The following is a 16,710-nucleotide window of genomic DNA, read 5'->3' as shown; positions in this document are numbered from 1 at the left end:
TGAAAATTACCGAACTATCAGTTTAATAAGTCACAGTTGCAAAATACTAACACAAATTCTTTACAGACGAATGGAAAAACTGGTAGAAGCGGACCTCGAGGAAGATCAGTTTGGATTCCGTAGAAATGTTGGAACACGTGAGGCAATACTAACCTTACGACTTATCTTAGAAGAAAGATTAAGAAAAGGCAAACCTACGTTTCTAGCATTTGTAGACTTAGAGAAAGCTTTTGACAACGTTAACTGGAATACTCTCTTTCCAATTCTGAAGGTGGCAGGGGTAAAATACAGGGAGCAAAAGGCTATTTACAATTTGTACAGAAACTAGATGGCAGTTATAAGAGTCGAGGGGCATGAAAGGGAAGCAGTGGTTGGGAAGGGAGTGAGACAGGGTTGTAGCCTCTCCCCGATGTTATTCAATCTGTATATTGAGCAAGCAGTAAAGGAAACAAAAGAAAAATTCGGAGTAGGTATTAAAATTCATGGAGAAGAAATAAAAACTTTGAGGTTCGCCGATGACATTGTAATTCTGTCAGAGACAGCAAAGGACTTGGAAGAGCAGTTGAACGGAATGGACAGTGTCTTGAAAGCAGGATATAAGATGAACGTCAACAAAAGCAAAACGAGGATAATGGAATGTAGTCAAATTAAATCGGGTGATGCTGAGGGGATTAGATTAGGAAATGAGACACTTAAAGTAGTAAAGGAGTTTAGCTATTTAGGGAGCAAAATAACTGAGGATGGTCGAAGTAGAGAGGATATAAAATGTAGACTGGCAATAGCAAGGAAATCGTTTCTGAAGAAGAGAAATTTGTTAACATCGAGTATAGATTTAAGTGTCAGGAAGTCGTTTCTGAAAGTATTTGTATGGAGTGTAGCCATGTATGGAAGTGAAACATGGACGATAACCAGTTTGGACAAGAAGAGAATAGAAGCTTTCGAAATGTGGTGCTACAGAAGAATGCTGAAGATAAGGTGGGTGGATCACGTAACTAATGAGGAGGTATTGAATATGATTGGGGAGAAGAGAAGTTTGTGGCACAACTTGACCAGAAGAAGGGATCGGTTGGTAGGACATGTTCTGAGGCATCAAGGGATCACCAATTTAGTATTGGAGGGCAGCGTGGAGGGTAAAAATCGTAGAGGGAGACCAAGAGATGAATACACTAAGCAGATTCAGAAGGATGTAGGTTGCAGTAGGTACTGGGAGATGAAAAAGCTTGCACAGGATAGAGTAGCATGGAGAGCTGCATCAAACCAGTCTCAGGACTGAAGACCACAACAACAACAACAACAACAACAACTGGTAAAATATGTCTCGAGCTGTCACTATTCTCATTAACAACAGGCTGAGATGAAACTATTTCTGAATCATTTTGCTAAGTTCTGTATGCTTCTCCTCACATGAATGTAATAAATATCTTTCTGGTTACTGAAACTTTTTGGGCACTGTCATATCATCACTCTTATCAACAGTATTTTCTTTAAATATCACATATATTGCCTTTATTAATTTTTGTAGATTGGGTTGAAACTGATGCTATGCCTTGTTGTGTTCACAGTATCCTACCAGTATGCATTCAATGCTCTTCTTTTCACATTTAAGCCTGCTTGCTTTAGGTAAAAGAATGAAGGCCTTCCTGCCAAATATTTTTAATTATTGAGGTTTTTCTTTTTTTAATGGCTCTTCTGGTGATCTATTAATAAGATAAGAGGCAGCAGAGACTGCTTCCTCCCAATATGTTTTAAGTAATTCTGCTTTAAATACCTTTTTCTGGCAATGTATACCTTCCGGCTACTTTCTACATCTACATCTACACAGATACTTTGCAAGCCACCCCATACCACTTCTAGTCCACTCGCAAATAGAGCGAGGGAAAAACGACTGTCTATATGCCTCAGCATGAGCCCTAATTTCTCTTATCTTAACATCGTGGTCCTTATGTGCAGTGTATGTTGGCTGCAGTTGAATCGTTCAACAGTCAGCTTCAAATACCAGTTCTCTACATTTTCTCAATATTGTTGTTCGAAAAGGATGTCACCTTCCCTCCAGAGATTCCCATTTGAGTTTTCAAAGCATCTCCATAACACTTACGTGTTGTTTGAAGTTACTGGTAATGCATGTAGTAGCCTGCCTCTGAATTGCTTCAATGCCTTCCTTCAATTCAACCTGGTACTCATCCCAAACACTTGAACAGTACTCCAGAATAAGCCACACCAGCATCCTATATGCAATCTCCTTTACAGGTGAACCACTCTTTCCTAAAATTCTCCAAATAAACCAAAGTTGACCATTCACCTTCCCTACCACAGTTCTCACATGCTCGTTCCAACTTGTATCGCTTTGCAGCATTATGCTCAGTTATTTAGACAAACTGACTGTGACAAGCAGAACACTAGCATTACTGTATCCGAACACTACAGGTTTGTTCTTCCAACTCATCCTCATTAACCTAACTTTGTTTTGTTCTGGTGAGTAAGATACTGGTGTTTGATGAATTATTTCTTTCTCCTTCAAGAAGTTTGCTAGTTCTTCATTCACATATTCCTTTCAGTTGTCAGTGCACATGAGAAGAATTTCACTATGTCTGTTTTTCCATTTGCTTCTTGGAATCTCTGAACTTCCAGTACTTGGTTTTTATCAATTAGTGTGTACAAAAATATCTTTCTTGAACAGTCATCTATTAGTGTCAGGAATAACTAGCATTTAATGTCCCCACCAGTGAATGATATTGACATAGGCTCAGAGTCATAATCACTCAGGAGTAAAGTGCTTCACCAGGGGCATGAAAAGTGTCTCGTGTGGGCTCAGCCACTCGCAGTGACGAGCTATGCAAGCTACCATGGCTCAGTCTTCAATAGTACACTGTATGAGCTCCTTTGAATGAAGCCTAGCTGCTATCTGGAAACAGAATGGTTGTGAACTTGAATATTCTGGTTATCATTTTTGAAATTCCTTATGTCTTCCCCTCAAGACGAACATGGCTATGTTTATGGATTGTGCATTTGTATCAGGCACACACAAAAACTGGTGATGAATTCTTGCCAGTCGTATTTATAGTGACACATTTGTAGCTAGTGCTAGTGTTATGGTCGTAAGTTTCTGAAACTTTGGCAGCAGCAGATGTCATTGCAACAGCGACAGTTTGCATTACAAGAAGAATGGCAATGGCGACATTTGTAATGCAACAGAAGCAGTGCCAGGAGCTAAGGCCGGTATTACACTATCAAATTTCTTTGTCAAAGATGTGATCAAATATTCCGTCAAATATATTTGACAAAGATCTTTGACGTAGCGCTAGAAGGGGTATTACACTGTCATCATATTTTTCGTCTAAGTTCAAGATGGTTGACAACAACAACTTGTTATTAAACGCAGCAGTTGCATGTACCACAATTGCACTGTGTGCACATGCGGAAGAGAAGTGGGGGGAAGAAAAGGAAATGTACCTGGGTGAAGCCGTGGGTTTTACGACGACATGATAAAAGCATTCAAAAAAACTTTTTACGTGAGCTTATAGTGGAGGACGTCAAGTCATACATTAATTACTTGAGAATGGATGAGCATACATTTCTGTATGTGCTCAGTGAAGTGTATCCTCATATCAGAAAGCACAATATTCACTTAAGAACTGCTACATCTGCAGAAGAAAGACTCACTGTAACATTCCGATTCCTTGCTACAGGAGAGGGTTAGATTAGGTTAGGTTAGGTTAGGTTAGGTTAGGTTAGGTTGGGTCAGGTCAGCTCAGGTCTCCAATCTTCTTAATCTATTTTTGTATTCAGGGTGCCTCACATTGTAAAGCACCTCATCAGCTTCATACATCTCTATTAATTTTGTAGTTGTCGGTACACATCAATTGTATTTACCGGCAGTGTTTATAAAAACACTACATACTACAGAACACTGCAGCGATGCTAGCGCTCCATGTTGTAGCATGTCACATTAACACTACACACTACAGAAAACTGCAGCGATGCTAGCGCTCCATGTTGTAACATGTCACATTGCAGTGAACAGAAGACAAGCGATTTCTTTGATCAAATCTACAGCGAGGCCCTAGATTTGATCAAATATTGGACACATTTGACAAAGTTCCCTCTTACACCATCAAATATCTTTGACAAAGATATTTGACAAAGAAATTTGATAGTGTAATACCGGTATAGGGCAGCAATAGCAAGAACAGACTGCTATTCACTGGCAGCTCTTTTCAGCAGCAACCACAACATCACTTGGTCGCCACAACTACATCCCCATCACCATTCACTGCTGTCAATAAGTCACTGGAAAATTGGAAAGTCTACCTCAGCATTTTGAACTATACTGTTTTGTTTATGGCATTTCTGGTAGGCAACAAAATGCTTTGCTCTTGTCTCCTGGTAGTCATTTATACAAAGTGGTGAAGAAATTGTAACCACTCTTGGACCCTAGTGAACTGTCTTTCAATGATCTCTTGTGCTTTGTTAAGTGAATACTATGGTCAGCAGTCATATCTTATTGCATCTACGCACTAGTTTCATGTCATAAGCAACACAGACAGTAATAAGCACCAAGGGCTGTCAACATGGAGGCAAGCGTAGTTTCATGTGTCAGAACTGTTAAATTTCATAAGCGGAATCATGGATTCGAGATGTGATTGTGTGCCTTGCACCCAACAGGAAGCCCACAGCTAAAAGCTGGATAAGTCCGATCCTAGTCTTAGGGAAGTACTTAAAAGTCTTTTGATGTTACTTCAGCAGCTCAGCATAGTTTTATAAATGAAATTCACATTCTCCAAGTGGTTAATTGCCATCGCAAGCAGTGGTCAACAGTTGATTCTGACTCATCATTCTCTAATCCTGCCTCTGAGTTCATGGGCATTCAGATCACCGGCATTTCATGTGAGACTTAAGTAAACTTATCATTCTACTACCCCTCAGTGTCAGATGACCCTTTTTTAATTGAGCAGACCAGAAATGACTTCCCTCCACAGCATTGTGAAATATGCCATGCACGTGGAAGAAACTCCAGTCATGTTCTGCCTTCAGCAGCAGGCTTACCAGAAGGGGATGTCTGCATTGTGCAGTGGTCTGCTTGTCCTGAGGCCTGTGTGTTCATGTTGTCATTGCATGTCAACATGCAGCCTGCTGAGTGTGTGCTCTGCTGCAGAGTGAGGGCATCACTGCAATCCACAGAGTCACAGTTGCAGAGCAGCTGGTTTCCATGTCACCAAGAAAGCTCACTTGGGACTTGACGCTGTTTGGCCAGTCCGTTGAATTCCAGTTGGACACTGGTGTTCCCACATCTTTAATCAGAGAGGACACATATCACGAGCTCAGTTTGACTCTGCTGCTACAAGCCCAGCACCAGGTTCTGTTTACTGTTGCAGAGATATTCCTCTCCTTAGAGAACTGTCACTGGCAACCAGTCACAAAACAACTGGATACTTCCTAACCTTCTTAGTCATGTGACCATTTTAGAGATAGATGCCTTTATCAGTTTTGGTTTCAAAGTAGAGGACCAAATCAATTTATTGTCAGGCACAGTTGCTTTTTCTGATCTGGCACCCTGTGTACTTCATATTAAGGAAATTTTTAAACCAATGCTTGGGTGTGGACATAACTTTATGGGGCACATTACCTAGCAGCCATCTGGAGTGCCTAAATTTTGCTGAGCTCGCTCACTTCTGTTAGCGGATTGAAAGGCTGCTTGCGCGGAATTCGCACTGCTATAAGGCTAAGGCATTATTTCATCAGTTTTAACTGTGGGTGATTACCAGGGTGGTCATTAAAAACCAAACATTTCATTACATATTTGTTGTGATTTTAAAGCATCTATTAATTTCCAGTCCATCATACATCTCTATCCACTACCTCACCCAGACGAGTCACTGACTAAACAAACTGGGGACCACCATTATTTGAAGATAAATTCAAAGGATGCATATCTCCAGCTACCACTTGACAACATGTCAAGTCAATTGTTAGTTTTGAATAAGCCATTCATCTTATACAGGTAGAGTCACTTACCATTTGGGGTTATAATTCCACTCAATATTTTCCAAAAGTATTTAGAACAACTGATTTAAGGTATTCTGCATTGTGTTAATTATTTGGACAATATTATCATTACCATGTCAACCCAAGCAGATCATTGCAAGAATCTTGAATCCCTTTTTAAATCTTTTTGTTGTCAGAGAAGTGCAGTTTTTTGGGCACTGGCTTCAAATACCTAGGGCACATTCTCAGTCACAAAGCTACTGTACCTATGCGTGAGCACATAAACGTGTTCATAAACATTGGCCTCAATAACCTTAACCAGTTGCAGTTATTCCTGGGTAAAACACATACTATGCCAAGTTTATTCTCCAAGTGGTGCAGATCACAAACCATCTCAATCAGCAGAGCAAGAAGATCATCAAATTTGTGTAGTCAGCCACTAGTAAAAAACACTCATCACCGCTTTGCTATTATGTGTAATTGCATCAGCAGGGCTAAAGAAAATTATATGTTAATTAATGTTAACACTAATCATGTATACATATCCTGTAAACTAGCCCATGTCACATCATTCCAACAAAAGAATCATTCAAATGATTTATGAAACTAACTAACAGTCTCACAGTGACACTGTGTCTGATGCTATATATGCTGGACTTGTCGTTGACTCTGGCGACACGTGCATCCCAGTACTGCATTGCAGCAGTTTTGTACCACAGGTTAGCAGATGGTTTGGAGTGCCTAACTGCCTTTGCCTCCAAAACATTAAATGCCGCACAGCTCAACAGCTCTCAAATAGAGGCGGCGGCTTTGGCAGTGACTTATGAGTTCAACAACTCTCATCTGTATTTGCACAGCATCAATTTCGATCTGTTCACTGACCACAAACTCTCAGTTTCCTTGTTTGAGCATTGTTATAAGCTCCCAGATAACACACCAAAGCATCTGCAACATTGCATGTTGCTTTTAGGTGGGTAGCACTAAGAAATTGACTTGAGCCCCACTGCCCAGCACAGTAACACAGATGTCCTGTCACCTTTCCCTCTTGGCCCCAACATGGAACTGATCACCGGGAAACGATTTCTCTCGCCCTGAATCAACACTTACAAACGTGCCTGGACGAATACTTGCTGATGTCAAGCCAAGTAGCCTCGGCATCATGCTGTGACCCAATCCTGAGAAAGACTTTGTCAGCAGTCCAGACAGTCTAGCCACAAAATGTTTCCCACCAGGTATTTTGAAATTATTTTTCGCTGCACTAACAGTTCAATGCCATGAGCATGTCTTAACATTGGTCTGACTGATGGGCCATCATTCTACCCTCACATCCTTCACTTCCTTACACCATGGTATTGGACAATGGGCCCCCATTTACGTCAATTGAATTCCAGGCATTCTGTCACCACAATGACATCAAACATCTGGCCATGGACTCCTTTCATGTCACCGCCAACAAGGGTGCTGAGGAGGTGTGCACATTCAAGATCCAGAAGCAGAAGGCCTTGCAGATGTCATCGACCTAGGACACTTCACATAGCTTCCTTGCTAAGTATGGATACACCCCCATCAGTGGGGTCAGTGTGGCCACAATCCTGCATGGCAGCCAGCATCACACCCCGTCCTGGACCAGACACCACAATAACCACCAGCTGGTTGTCTCAACCTCTTCCCATGCCTTTGTACGACCTCCACTCCCACTAGCCAATGTGTGGATAAGCGTATCTCTCAACTCAGAATATTGGAAATGTAACCTTCCATGTACATAACACATCAAGAATTTGTAGTTAGCACATATTAAATTCGATTGGTCATACTTTTGTGTAAAGCTTCCTTTCTGTCAAAGTCCCTATGGAAATGGAATTACTCCCTCAGTCCCCACCTTTCCTCAGCCCAGTGGCACCAGAGCAGTCTATTGCCACAGGTGCACCTCCTATGTCTCTGCCCCTGTCCCCACGGTCCTTTCCCGGGCCATGAGCCAATGATGCTAGATCTGCTGGCAGAGTTCTGCCACACCCCTCCACCCCTTTGCCACCAATAGCAAAGCATTGATGGGATATTTTTGGTCCTTTGTGTTGATTTGAGGGGAGAAGGATTTAATATCCATGCCAGCAGATGATATCAATAGCAAATCTGCTGCATTATAGCTCACAAGTGGAGCACACAAAAAAGAGGTAAGGAAACTGTGTCAAATGGGCTCAGCCACTCACAGTGACAGGCTAAGCAAACCATCGTGGCTCAGTCTCGAACAATACGCCACAAGAGGTCCTTCGAAACTCACCTAGCTGTTATTTGGAAACCATCCTGGCTGTGAATGTAGATCTTCTTGTCATTGTTACTGGTATTCCTTCTGTGTTCTGCTCACGATGAACATGGCTTTGTTTATGGATTGTATGTTCATATGAGGTGCTGACACAAAATAGTATCTCCAATAGATCTTGTCTCCACCAGTCTGCATATGTCAGGGTGTATTAACCGAAGGGTATGTTTTGCTCTCAACTCAGAATATTGGAAGTGTTACCTTATCTGTTTACCTTCTATGTACATAACACATGGAGAATCTGTAATTACCACATATTTAATTCAATTGGCCATACTTTCCTGTAAAGCTCCCATTCTGTCAAAGTCCTAACATTCTGTGCAACAAGTCCGTGTCATGTAATAGTGATCCAGACTTGGTTTTAACTAAATAATTATCTGGTTCATCCTATGCATACAAGCCTTTACCAAGCATTACTACTTTTCCATGTCATACATGTGATGGCCTCATTTGTCAAAAGTGATGGAAGGTCGCTTTTAAACTATCTTATTTAAAAAACAGTTAATTGGTACTTCACTGTGACATGTAAAGAACATATGTTACTTTAATTTTTCTTTTTTCTGCCAGCCAGTACATCAATACATGTGAGACCAATTCTTCAATGGGTATCTTTTACCACCACCACCTGCAAAGTAACACTGATCTACCTCAATTCATTTCACGCAGGAGTTTAGACAAGTGTGCTGATACACCAGTGTCAACATATCAATCATTGTTTATGACTTTATTTGCCACAGTGAAGAGTATCTTGTAATTATAATTTCCCTCCAGTGACTAGCCATCTTCCTTGGTTTCACTGAGTTCTAGAAATGTGACCATACTTACTACAGTTATAAGCATCTCAGTTCCTTGGAAAAACTGTGCAAAAAGTTTCTGTTGTCTTTCTTGTTGGCTTGCAGAGCTGAGACAGTATTCATAGAATGGCAGTACTTGTAATCTTTCACTTCCTGCCACAATTTAGTTTTAACAGAGTCTCCAGTTACTAGTATATTCTCTAGGCTCATTGCTGCTGGAATATTTAAATTAATATCAGCAGTTTTTCATTTATTTCTTGTTTTTATTGTTATCTGAGGTGGTTGTGTATTCATACATGTGTAGTCATTTAGTGCATGTACTGCTTTTCATTTAATAATATGTTAACCTATTATGAAGCCTTCATATTTACTACACTATAAACATTTAACAAAAGGGGAATGGGTCCAGGTATAAAAACAAAGTAATATAAATGTTAAAATACGAAGTTATGTGGGGAAATCTGGAGTTGGTTCACAAGTTATGTGTGTGCTGATTGTTTTTTATTTTAACCAACTCATCATTTGCACATTCAAATGGCTGTGTACTTCATTCAGACTTAAAAGTGAGAGTTACAGCCTCTTCTGGATTTCAAATAGTTGGAAAGTTGACTGGAATATGAAAATTATTCGAGATGGAAATTAACCTGGAGGCTTATTTAATCCACGACAAACTATGGGTCACTGCGGAAAACTCTCCTCCACATCCAACAAAACTTGTCAATACTTGGAAGAGAGATTCTCAGCTCACATGCAGGGTAGGCTTACTTAGAAAATTAATCACAACCAAATTAGGTAAATGCAAGTCAGTAGATGACCACTGTGACTGAATCATAACAACCAAGTTTAAGTTAAATGAAATTAAATCTGCAACGAGTGAAGAGTGGAATGGGAACCTTGCTCCTAACTGGATTGTCTGGCCATTATCAACCTGTGACTACAGAACTTGAAAACATTGATACTTGTCACCAAAGGTTCTATTTTATTAAAACTGTTAAATGATGTCAAATGGAAATGAAATATCAACCATATATCTAAACAAACAAGATCATACAGCACACATCATTAAATGCTACTTGCGTAACAGACCGAGTCACATTCCTAAATATTGTTCTAGTAAGGGGAATAAAGGAGACCGCTCCCTAAAACATAATGATTGGTAATGTAACTATAATACAGTCAGAACACAAGAAAGCCTTTCCTGCCTCAAATTCCGAACAGTCTACTGAAATGGAGATGTGATATTTAGATTCTTGTGCTTTGATGCACACCTCAAACAACAGAGGGAACCTTCATAGTGCCAAGCCATGTAATAACTTAGCTCAGACATATTCAAATGAACAGACACCACATTCATATAACAGCTTAGTGCTCAATGTAGGAGGTGATGGCTTAATATCAGAGATTTCTGGACATGTTAATCTGACTTCTTATACTAGTGATAAAACAGTATAAGTATCTGACATCATTCACATCTCAAACTCCGTCATGAATTTGCTCTCAGTAAAATTGTAAGTAAAGGGCCCTAAAACTCAACTAAGAATGATATCTATTGCATGAATAAAGTTGAAAAGAAAACATGTTACTGCACAAAGAGTTGTGGATTCCTATGACACTGCAGGTTAGGAAATACAAATCACAAAAGAATGCTGAAGTTGGTAAGGGTTTCATCTTTCATGGTACAAGTTTGTCTATTTTTTATGAAAAACTCCAAGGCGCGCACACACACATCTAAAAACTACAAATCATAGTCCAAAAGCGGACAGGCAGAAGTATCAAGATCTTGTGGTGTGACAACAGAAAGGAATCTGTCTCTGAAGGTATCATCCACCAGATTACACTGTGATACAGTCCACAGCAAAATGGTGTTGCCAAGAGAGCTAACTGAAATCTGGTTGAGAAAGTATTTACACAACACAGAAATTTTCTTTTTAAGATACATTTACAATATTTGCTGACAATCTGACATTTTTTTAAAGAAACTTGTATATTAAAATCACAATCCTGAAAAATATTTTAATAGTGACTCATTTAGTGGGCAAATTTTTAAAACAAAAACAACTTAGGTTTCTTTAAAATACAGCTAGAAAACTAAAAACATGCTGTTTCATGCATGTGTATAAAGGCAGTTGATTGTTAGAATCTCATTGCTCTGGGATAAAAGGTTTTACATAAAAGGTTCATTAGGTTAGGAAAAACAAAAGCTAGGGGGAATTTGGGTTTAAAGTTTTACTGTACTTACAGAGTCTTTAACGCATTAATACTATGCACTTATCATTTAAATTCACAACTTCCTTCATTGCATCTGTCATAGATTACGCTGCCAGTGATTTTTAAGCAGCATGCAGAATATAATTATATTTCTGAATTATTGTAGGAGAGGTTCTTAAGTTCATAACAGCAAATAAAATTTTCCCTACCATTACCCTTTTCCAATAGTATGTGCGCCATACACAAAACTACTATTGTTTTCACTATATTCACTTCATTTAAACTGACATTTGAGACCTCTAAATAAGGATCTGGTTCACAATACTTTCATATTCACACAATGAATACTTCAAACCATAACAATCACCAATAAAAAGAAATTTCATATTTTCATCATTTTCAAGGTATCGTCTGCTCCTATGCCATTAGACTTAGGATTAGAAAAGTTGGAAGCAAGTAGCATCGGTAATGATGTGCAACACAATTCGAAATATAATTTAAGAAACAATTTGAAATCCCTTGTTAGATATGAAAATTTGATCCCATCTCAATACATAGCTTGTAAATATTACAGTCTGTGGTTCTTTGGGATCATCAGTGAAATAGATACAACTGAATATGGTGTACAGTTCAATTTATGCATCCTTCAGAATCATTGTTATCATTCCTTCTGGCACTAATTCTTGTAAAGATGCTACTGTCAAACCTCCTAAAACATTAACTGGAAGATTATCAATTTTCAGCTGAGTATATGCACTCTATTCAGAAAAATGTTGCCATTTTAAATTACTTTAACAATGTGGGCAAGAAATTGAACAAATCAGAAGTTTTATTATTGTTTCAACATAATTTTTTGTAATTGCTGTTAACTATGCCACTTTGTTTTCCAAGTATAATGGCTTAAAATCTTAGTTTTGTCATAAACACATAGTCCAAGACTCATAACACTGCCTATTTGATCAGTTGTGAACCGTGTCTGTTGCCATTTCTTCCTTCATTTTTAACAAAGTGCTTTTTGTTAAGAAGACTATCAATAGTGGAATCATATAAAATAATAATTAAAATATTTTACAAATATCTGAATGATAGCAAATTTTGTTAGATGATCAAATGAAAATTGAAATAATATTACCACTGCAGCATGAAAAATATTACCACCAAGCAAAAAAAAGCTAATTCCATTTTTTTCCATTAGATAGCCCATTATTTGACAATATTATTATTATTATTTCAGAAAAAATTTTTTTGTGGATTATCCCTTTACCTTCAGCATAGTGATGAACTGTGTTTTTAAGAAATGGAACACCAAAATGTGAGTATTTCGGTGCATTTCTGAAGGGTATTAGGTAAATTTTGTATAAAATACTTATAATTTACATTATACAATCACCAAATTTTACACACATTGAGTGATTAACAAAAAAATGTAATTTCTTTCAATATGTTATCAAGTGGCATTATGCACCATTGCAGTGTTAAAAATGTCAAAGCTTCCAAACTTCAAAAAACTACAAAATGAAATCTCAGAGACAGAGAGAGAGAAAATGCTAAATTTTCACTCAAATAGTTATTTATCTATGTATGGTGAACAAATATGTTTCCTCAAACTCTGAGATGGGGAATGAGACAGCTTGGTTGACTTGAAGTAGAATGATCCTTAATTTTACAAAAACTCATATCATGCAGTTCTGGACAAATAAAAATGACTAAAAGGTACTAGATATATAGATAAACAGGCACACACAGGATGAGGCTCTATGTGAGAAGTTCTGAGGCATTCAGGTGGATAAAAACTCGGAGAGCACCAGCATTTGGATAAGTTAGTCAAGTAGCTCAATTCTAACTGCTTTACACTTAGAAAATTCTTTTATTTACGTCAATCTGTGGACAGGATTGTTGGCATACTTTCTCTCAGTACAGTCCTATGTTTAATCACCTGGTGCAATACAGCTAAGACCAAAAAAGCATTTATTCTACAGAAGCGAGCAATATGAATTTTAAAAAGTTGGTAATCAAACAGCTTGGAGCAGCCTCTTCATGAACTTTGGACATACATATGTATCAAAAAATTAACTCCCTAATGGTATTTGTGATTAATTTCGGACAAACTCAAACTCAGCAATTCACATCCACAATATTAGCAGTAAAAACAGTTTCCAAATACACCCCACCTAGAGTTCATAATGGAGTTTTGTATTCTGTTGATTGTTTTTTTATTATTATTGGCCCAGTTTTATTATACAGCTCTAATTGTACAAGTGATACTGGACAAAACCTTTAATATATTGCTGACAGACATAATGTAAAACACTATAAATCATTTAGTGTGGGTGAATAAATAATAAAAGCTTTATTCTGAAAAGATGTAAACATCATAAAACAATGACACCATAGTTACCAAGGCAACGACACATTAGTATTTGCTTTCTTATATGGGAAAAACACAATTGCTGTTTACACAGATAGCAGTCCAGGTAAGATCACTTGCTAGTGTGTGTGGTGGTAAAACAATATTATAAAGTCACAACAATATGGCTAACATGTGGCACAGCATGCAAATGTGCTACTTTGATCATGGCTCTAATTACAGGAAAGACAAAATATATAACCTGGACAAAGTACACAAATCATTGAGTGATTATCAAAAAATTACACCTAAGTTCAAACTTGATTCTTAAGTACTTACTGGGATTCATTTCTTAAACAGACAATCTACACTTCAGTCCTGTGCACCATTTACAAAACTGAGAATTACCCATCATTCATTCATTATGTTCTTTAGATTCCATCAAGAATAATCCTCAGGGATGTGAAAAAAGTAAAAATACAATTTCACATAGGGCCAAAACAGCATAGAAACTGTCACAACACTGATTAATATTATTCATGTTTATATCATTTAAATTTAATCTAATAATTAGTAAGAAAGCTACTGCTCTGAAAATAGCTGCTGCCTTCTCAGTTTTATTATATAGCTGCTGTTTACCTTGTATTACTAGCTTATTATTTACTTGATTACATTGATGTTTATCAATATACAGTCATACATGGTGAGAGAAATCACATGAAAGCAACATATGGTGCACATTGAATCAATAAACTGAAAGGCTATACAGAAACATTATTTGTTATATGAGAGGTGTGGAGATCTCAGTGGTGCACAACACAAGAAGTATTAAAAGTCCTGGATATGATAAAAGTGTGAAATTAATGTGACAGTGGTACTGGTTGTATATTATTATATTTGCAAGGTTTTATACAGACATAGCAACTACGATTTTATATATTTACTGAATAAACGGAATGATCGAAAACACAGAAATAAAAAAAAATACTTTGCCTTTCCGGGTTTTTAACAGGATGTGTGCCACGAAAAATAATGGAAATGCAATAAATGTTAAGACAACGAAGCTTCCATATTCATAACACGACTACTTACAGCCGTACAGAATCTCGGGATGCAGGGAAGATGGTAATTAAAAACATATAATAAATGTCTGGTTTTGCATTGTTTGTGAGGTGGTTCAAATTTCTGGACGCGAAATTATTTACCACGACTAGATCTAATCCTTTTCATGATATAAAGCTTTTTTTTTTTCTTTTTTGTGCAGAAATGTTTAAAATGGGTAAATACTACTAACGAATGACACATATTTCGACTGCATATAACTAATATTTTTACCCACAGATTTCACACTCACTCTGTTTGCAAGTCGCTCTGTCACTCTAAATCCTGGTAGGTGTTACGCTTTCTACGATGCCCATAAAAGGTACCATTCACAAGTGTAATCAATGTTACACCAAATCGCGAATGGGTTACGCTCAAAGTGTCAAAGCGGGTATTGCTATAACAACTGTTTCAACCGTACGTCAAGTAAACGCCACTCAGCCAATCACATTTTTTATAGATCAACAAAGAAATAACGTAACAACTGACTTAAAACGTTGCTTTCAAGTGACATTAATTGACAGACTTCCTTACATGGCAAGTCCTCCGATTAAACGCAAAATTTATGTCATTCGATTTAGTTGCGCCGTCAAAACCTGTTGAAAAATGCGAACACACGGCACTAGGTTGGTTTCGTAAAGGATCAGTATTTAATACCATATTCACCACTTCTTTAGTAATTAGTTTAAACTACAGAAGTAAAGGAACCGACGCTTTTTAGTAGATACAATACTATTTTCTGTTAAATAAGTGTAAAACGTTTATTGAGTGCTGAGCGGATGGCTTTGGAAGTGCAATAGTTATCACAGCGATGTCCTCATCCATTAGATACCGCTACTCAATAAGGAAAATAAACACATAACTAGGAAAGATGACTGGCGTGAAAAGGAATTACTACGTGTCCAGCTGTATCATTATAAGAATAATTGTAACGTCCTGACTGGCCATAAAACTGCAGCATACGTACGTCCTGTGCTGCCCATAGCATATCATCACATGGATAATAACATTGTAGTCGATGTGATGAGAGGGAAATACTTCATACTATTTTATTTAATATCATGAAGTACTGTTTGATTGCTACATGGGCAGTCAGCGCTGAGGAACTACATGCATATTTTTTTTAGGTTTGTTAGTAATTACTGTGTTACGTAGGAGCAATGTTGGTACTTCAAAAAATTCATGATGGCTGACGTAGAATTGACCAATTGTAATAGACGTCTCCCTTTGTGGCGTAAATCGAATAAGGCGCGAAAACGAAGCTGACAAAATATCCTTTATATTTTCACATTACCAGTGTCACTCTATCAAACCTCACTGAGGATAAAACCATTACATTGCGCATTGATCTGAAAGTGACTGATTTTCATTGTAACTATGGTTCTCGACAGCTCTTGTTAATCTGAACATGACGGTTTAATACGGTCGACACCGGTCACGTAAAAATTTAAATGGTGCTGTGTCGGCAGTAGTAGGATTCATAGGTAATTCATAAAATAACTTTGGTAGTTTTTGCTTCAAACGGAAGTCTGCTACACACAGGCCTTTATGACATTTAATGCCATTGCTGCACACCGGATGTGTACGGTATTTATTTTTCTACTCCGATGTTCCATATGTTGTAATAAAATGAGAAGAGCTTGGAAACAAGGCCAGGGAGGGATTAAAATATTTTACTTCTAAAGAAGTATTAGATGTCTTGAATTTCGTCTTGAGTTGAAACTGTAAACAAGATCCAGGCCTGACACATGACAAAAGTGTCCAGATACTTCTCGTTATACAATGTTTTGGAAAATTCTAAGGACGCTGTATCACTGCCAAGTAACATAGTTCGATGAAACTTAGACCACATAGAAAGAACTGCTACAATGTAGTACAGAAGGTATCAGAAAGCTACGAGACGAACATAAACATCTTTATTCAAAGACAAAAATAGCACTGAAATACCATAATTTGTGGTG

At 37.8% G+C, this 16,710-nt stretch overlaps 1 protein-coding gene across 6 annotated transcripts in view; it reads right to left on the bottom strand.

The window, feature by feature from the left end:
* LOC126484025 (F-box/WD repeat-containing protein 9-like) overlaps nt 1-15,841 on the bottom strand; it is a 93,805-nt gene extending 77,964 nt beyond the window's left edge. For 3 of the 6 annotated variants that reach the window (XM_050107352.1, XM_050107358.1, XM_050107357.1), the window contains exon 1: nt 15,717-15,841. In XM_050107352.1, coding sequence (XP_049963309.1) covers nt 15,717-15,732 — 16 coding nt within the window. In that variant the 5' untranslated portion in view covers nt 15,733-15,841. The other 3 variants (XM_050107354.1, XM_050107356.1, XM_050107353.1) reach the window with 3 other exon arrangements.
* Nucleotides 15,842-16,710: the final 869 nt, after the last annotated feature.

This window comes from Schistocerca serialis, chromosome 6, assembly GCF_023864345.2.
Source record: "Schistocerca serialis cubense isolate TAMUIC-IGC-003099 chromosome 6, iqSchSeri2.2, whole genome shotgun sequence".
Classification (NCBI taxonomy): domain Eukaryota; kingdom Metazoa; phylum Arthropoda; class Insecta; order Orthoptera; family Acrididae; genus Schistocerca; species Schistocerca serialis.
The sequence above is the reverse complement of the archived record's forward strand: the minus strand, read 5'-3'. Positions and strand labels throughout refer to the sequence as shown.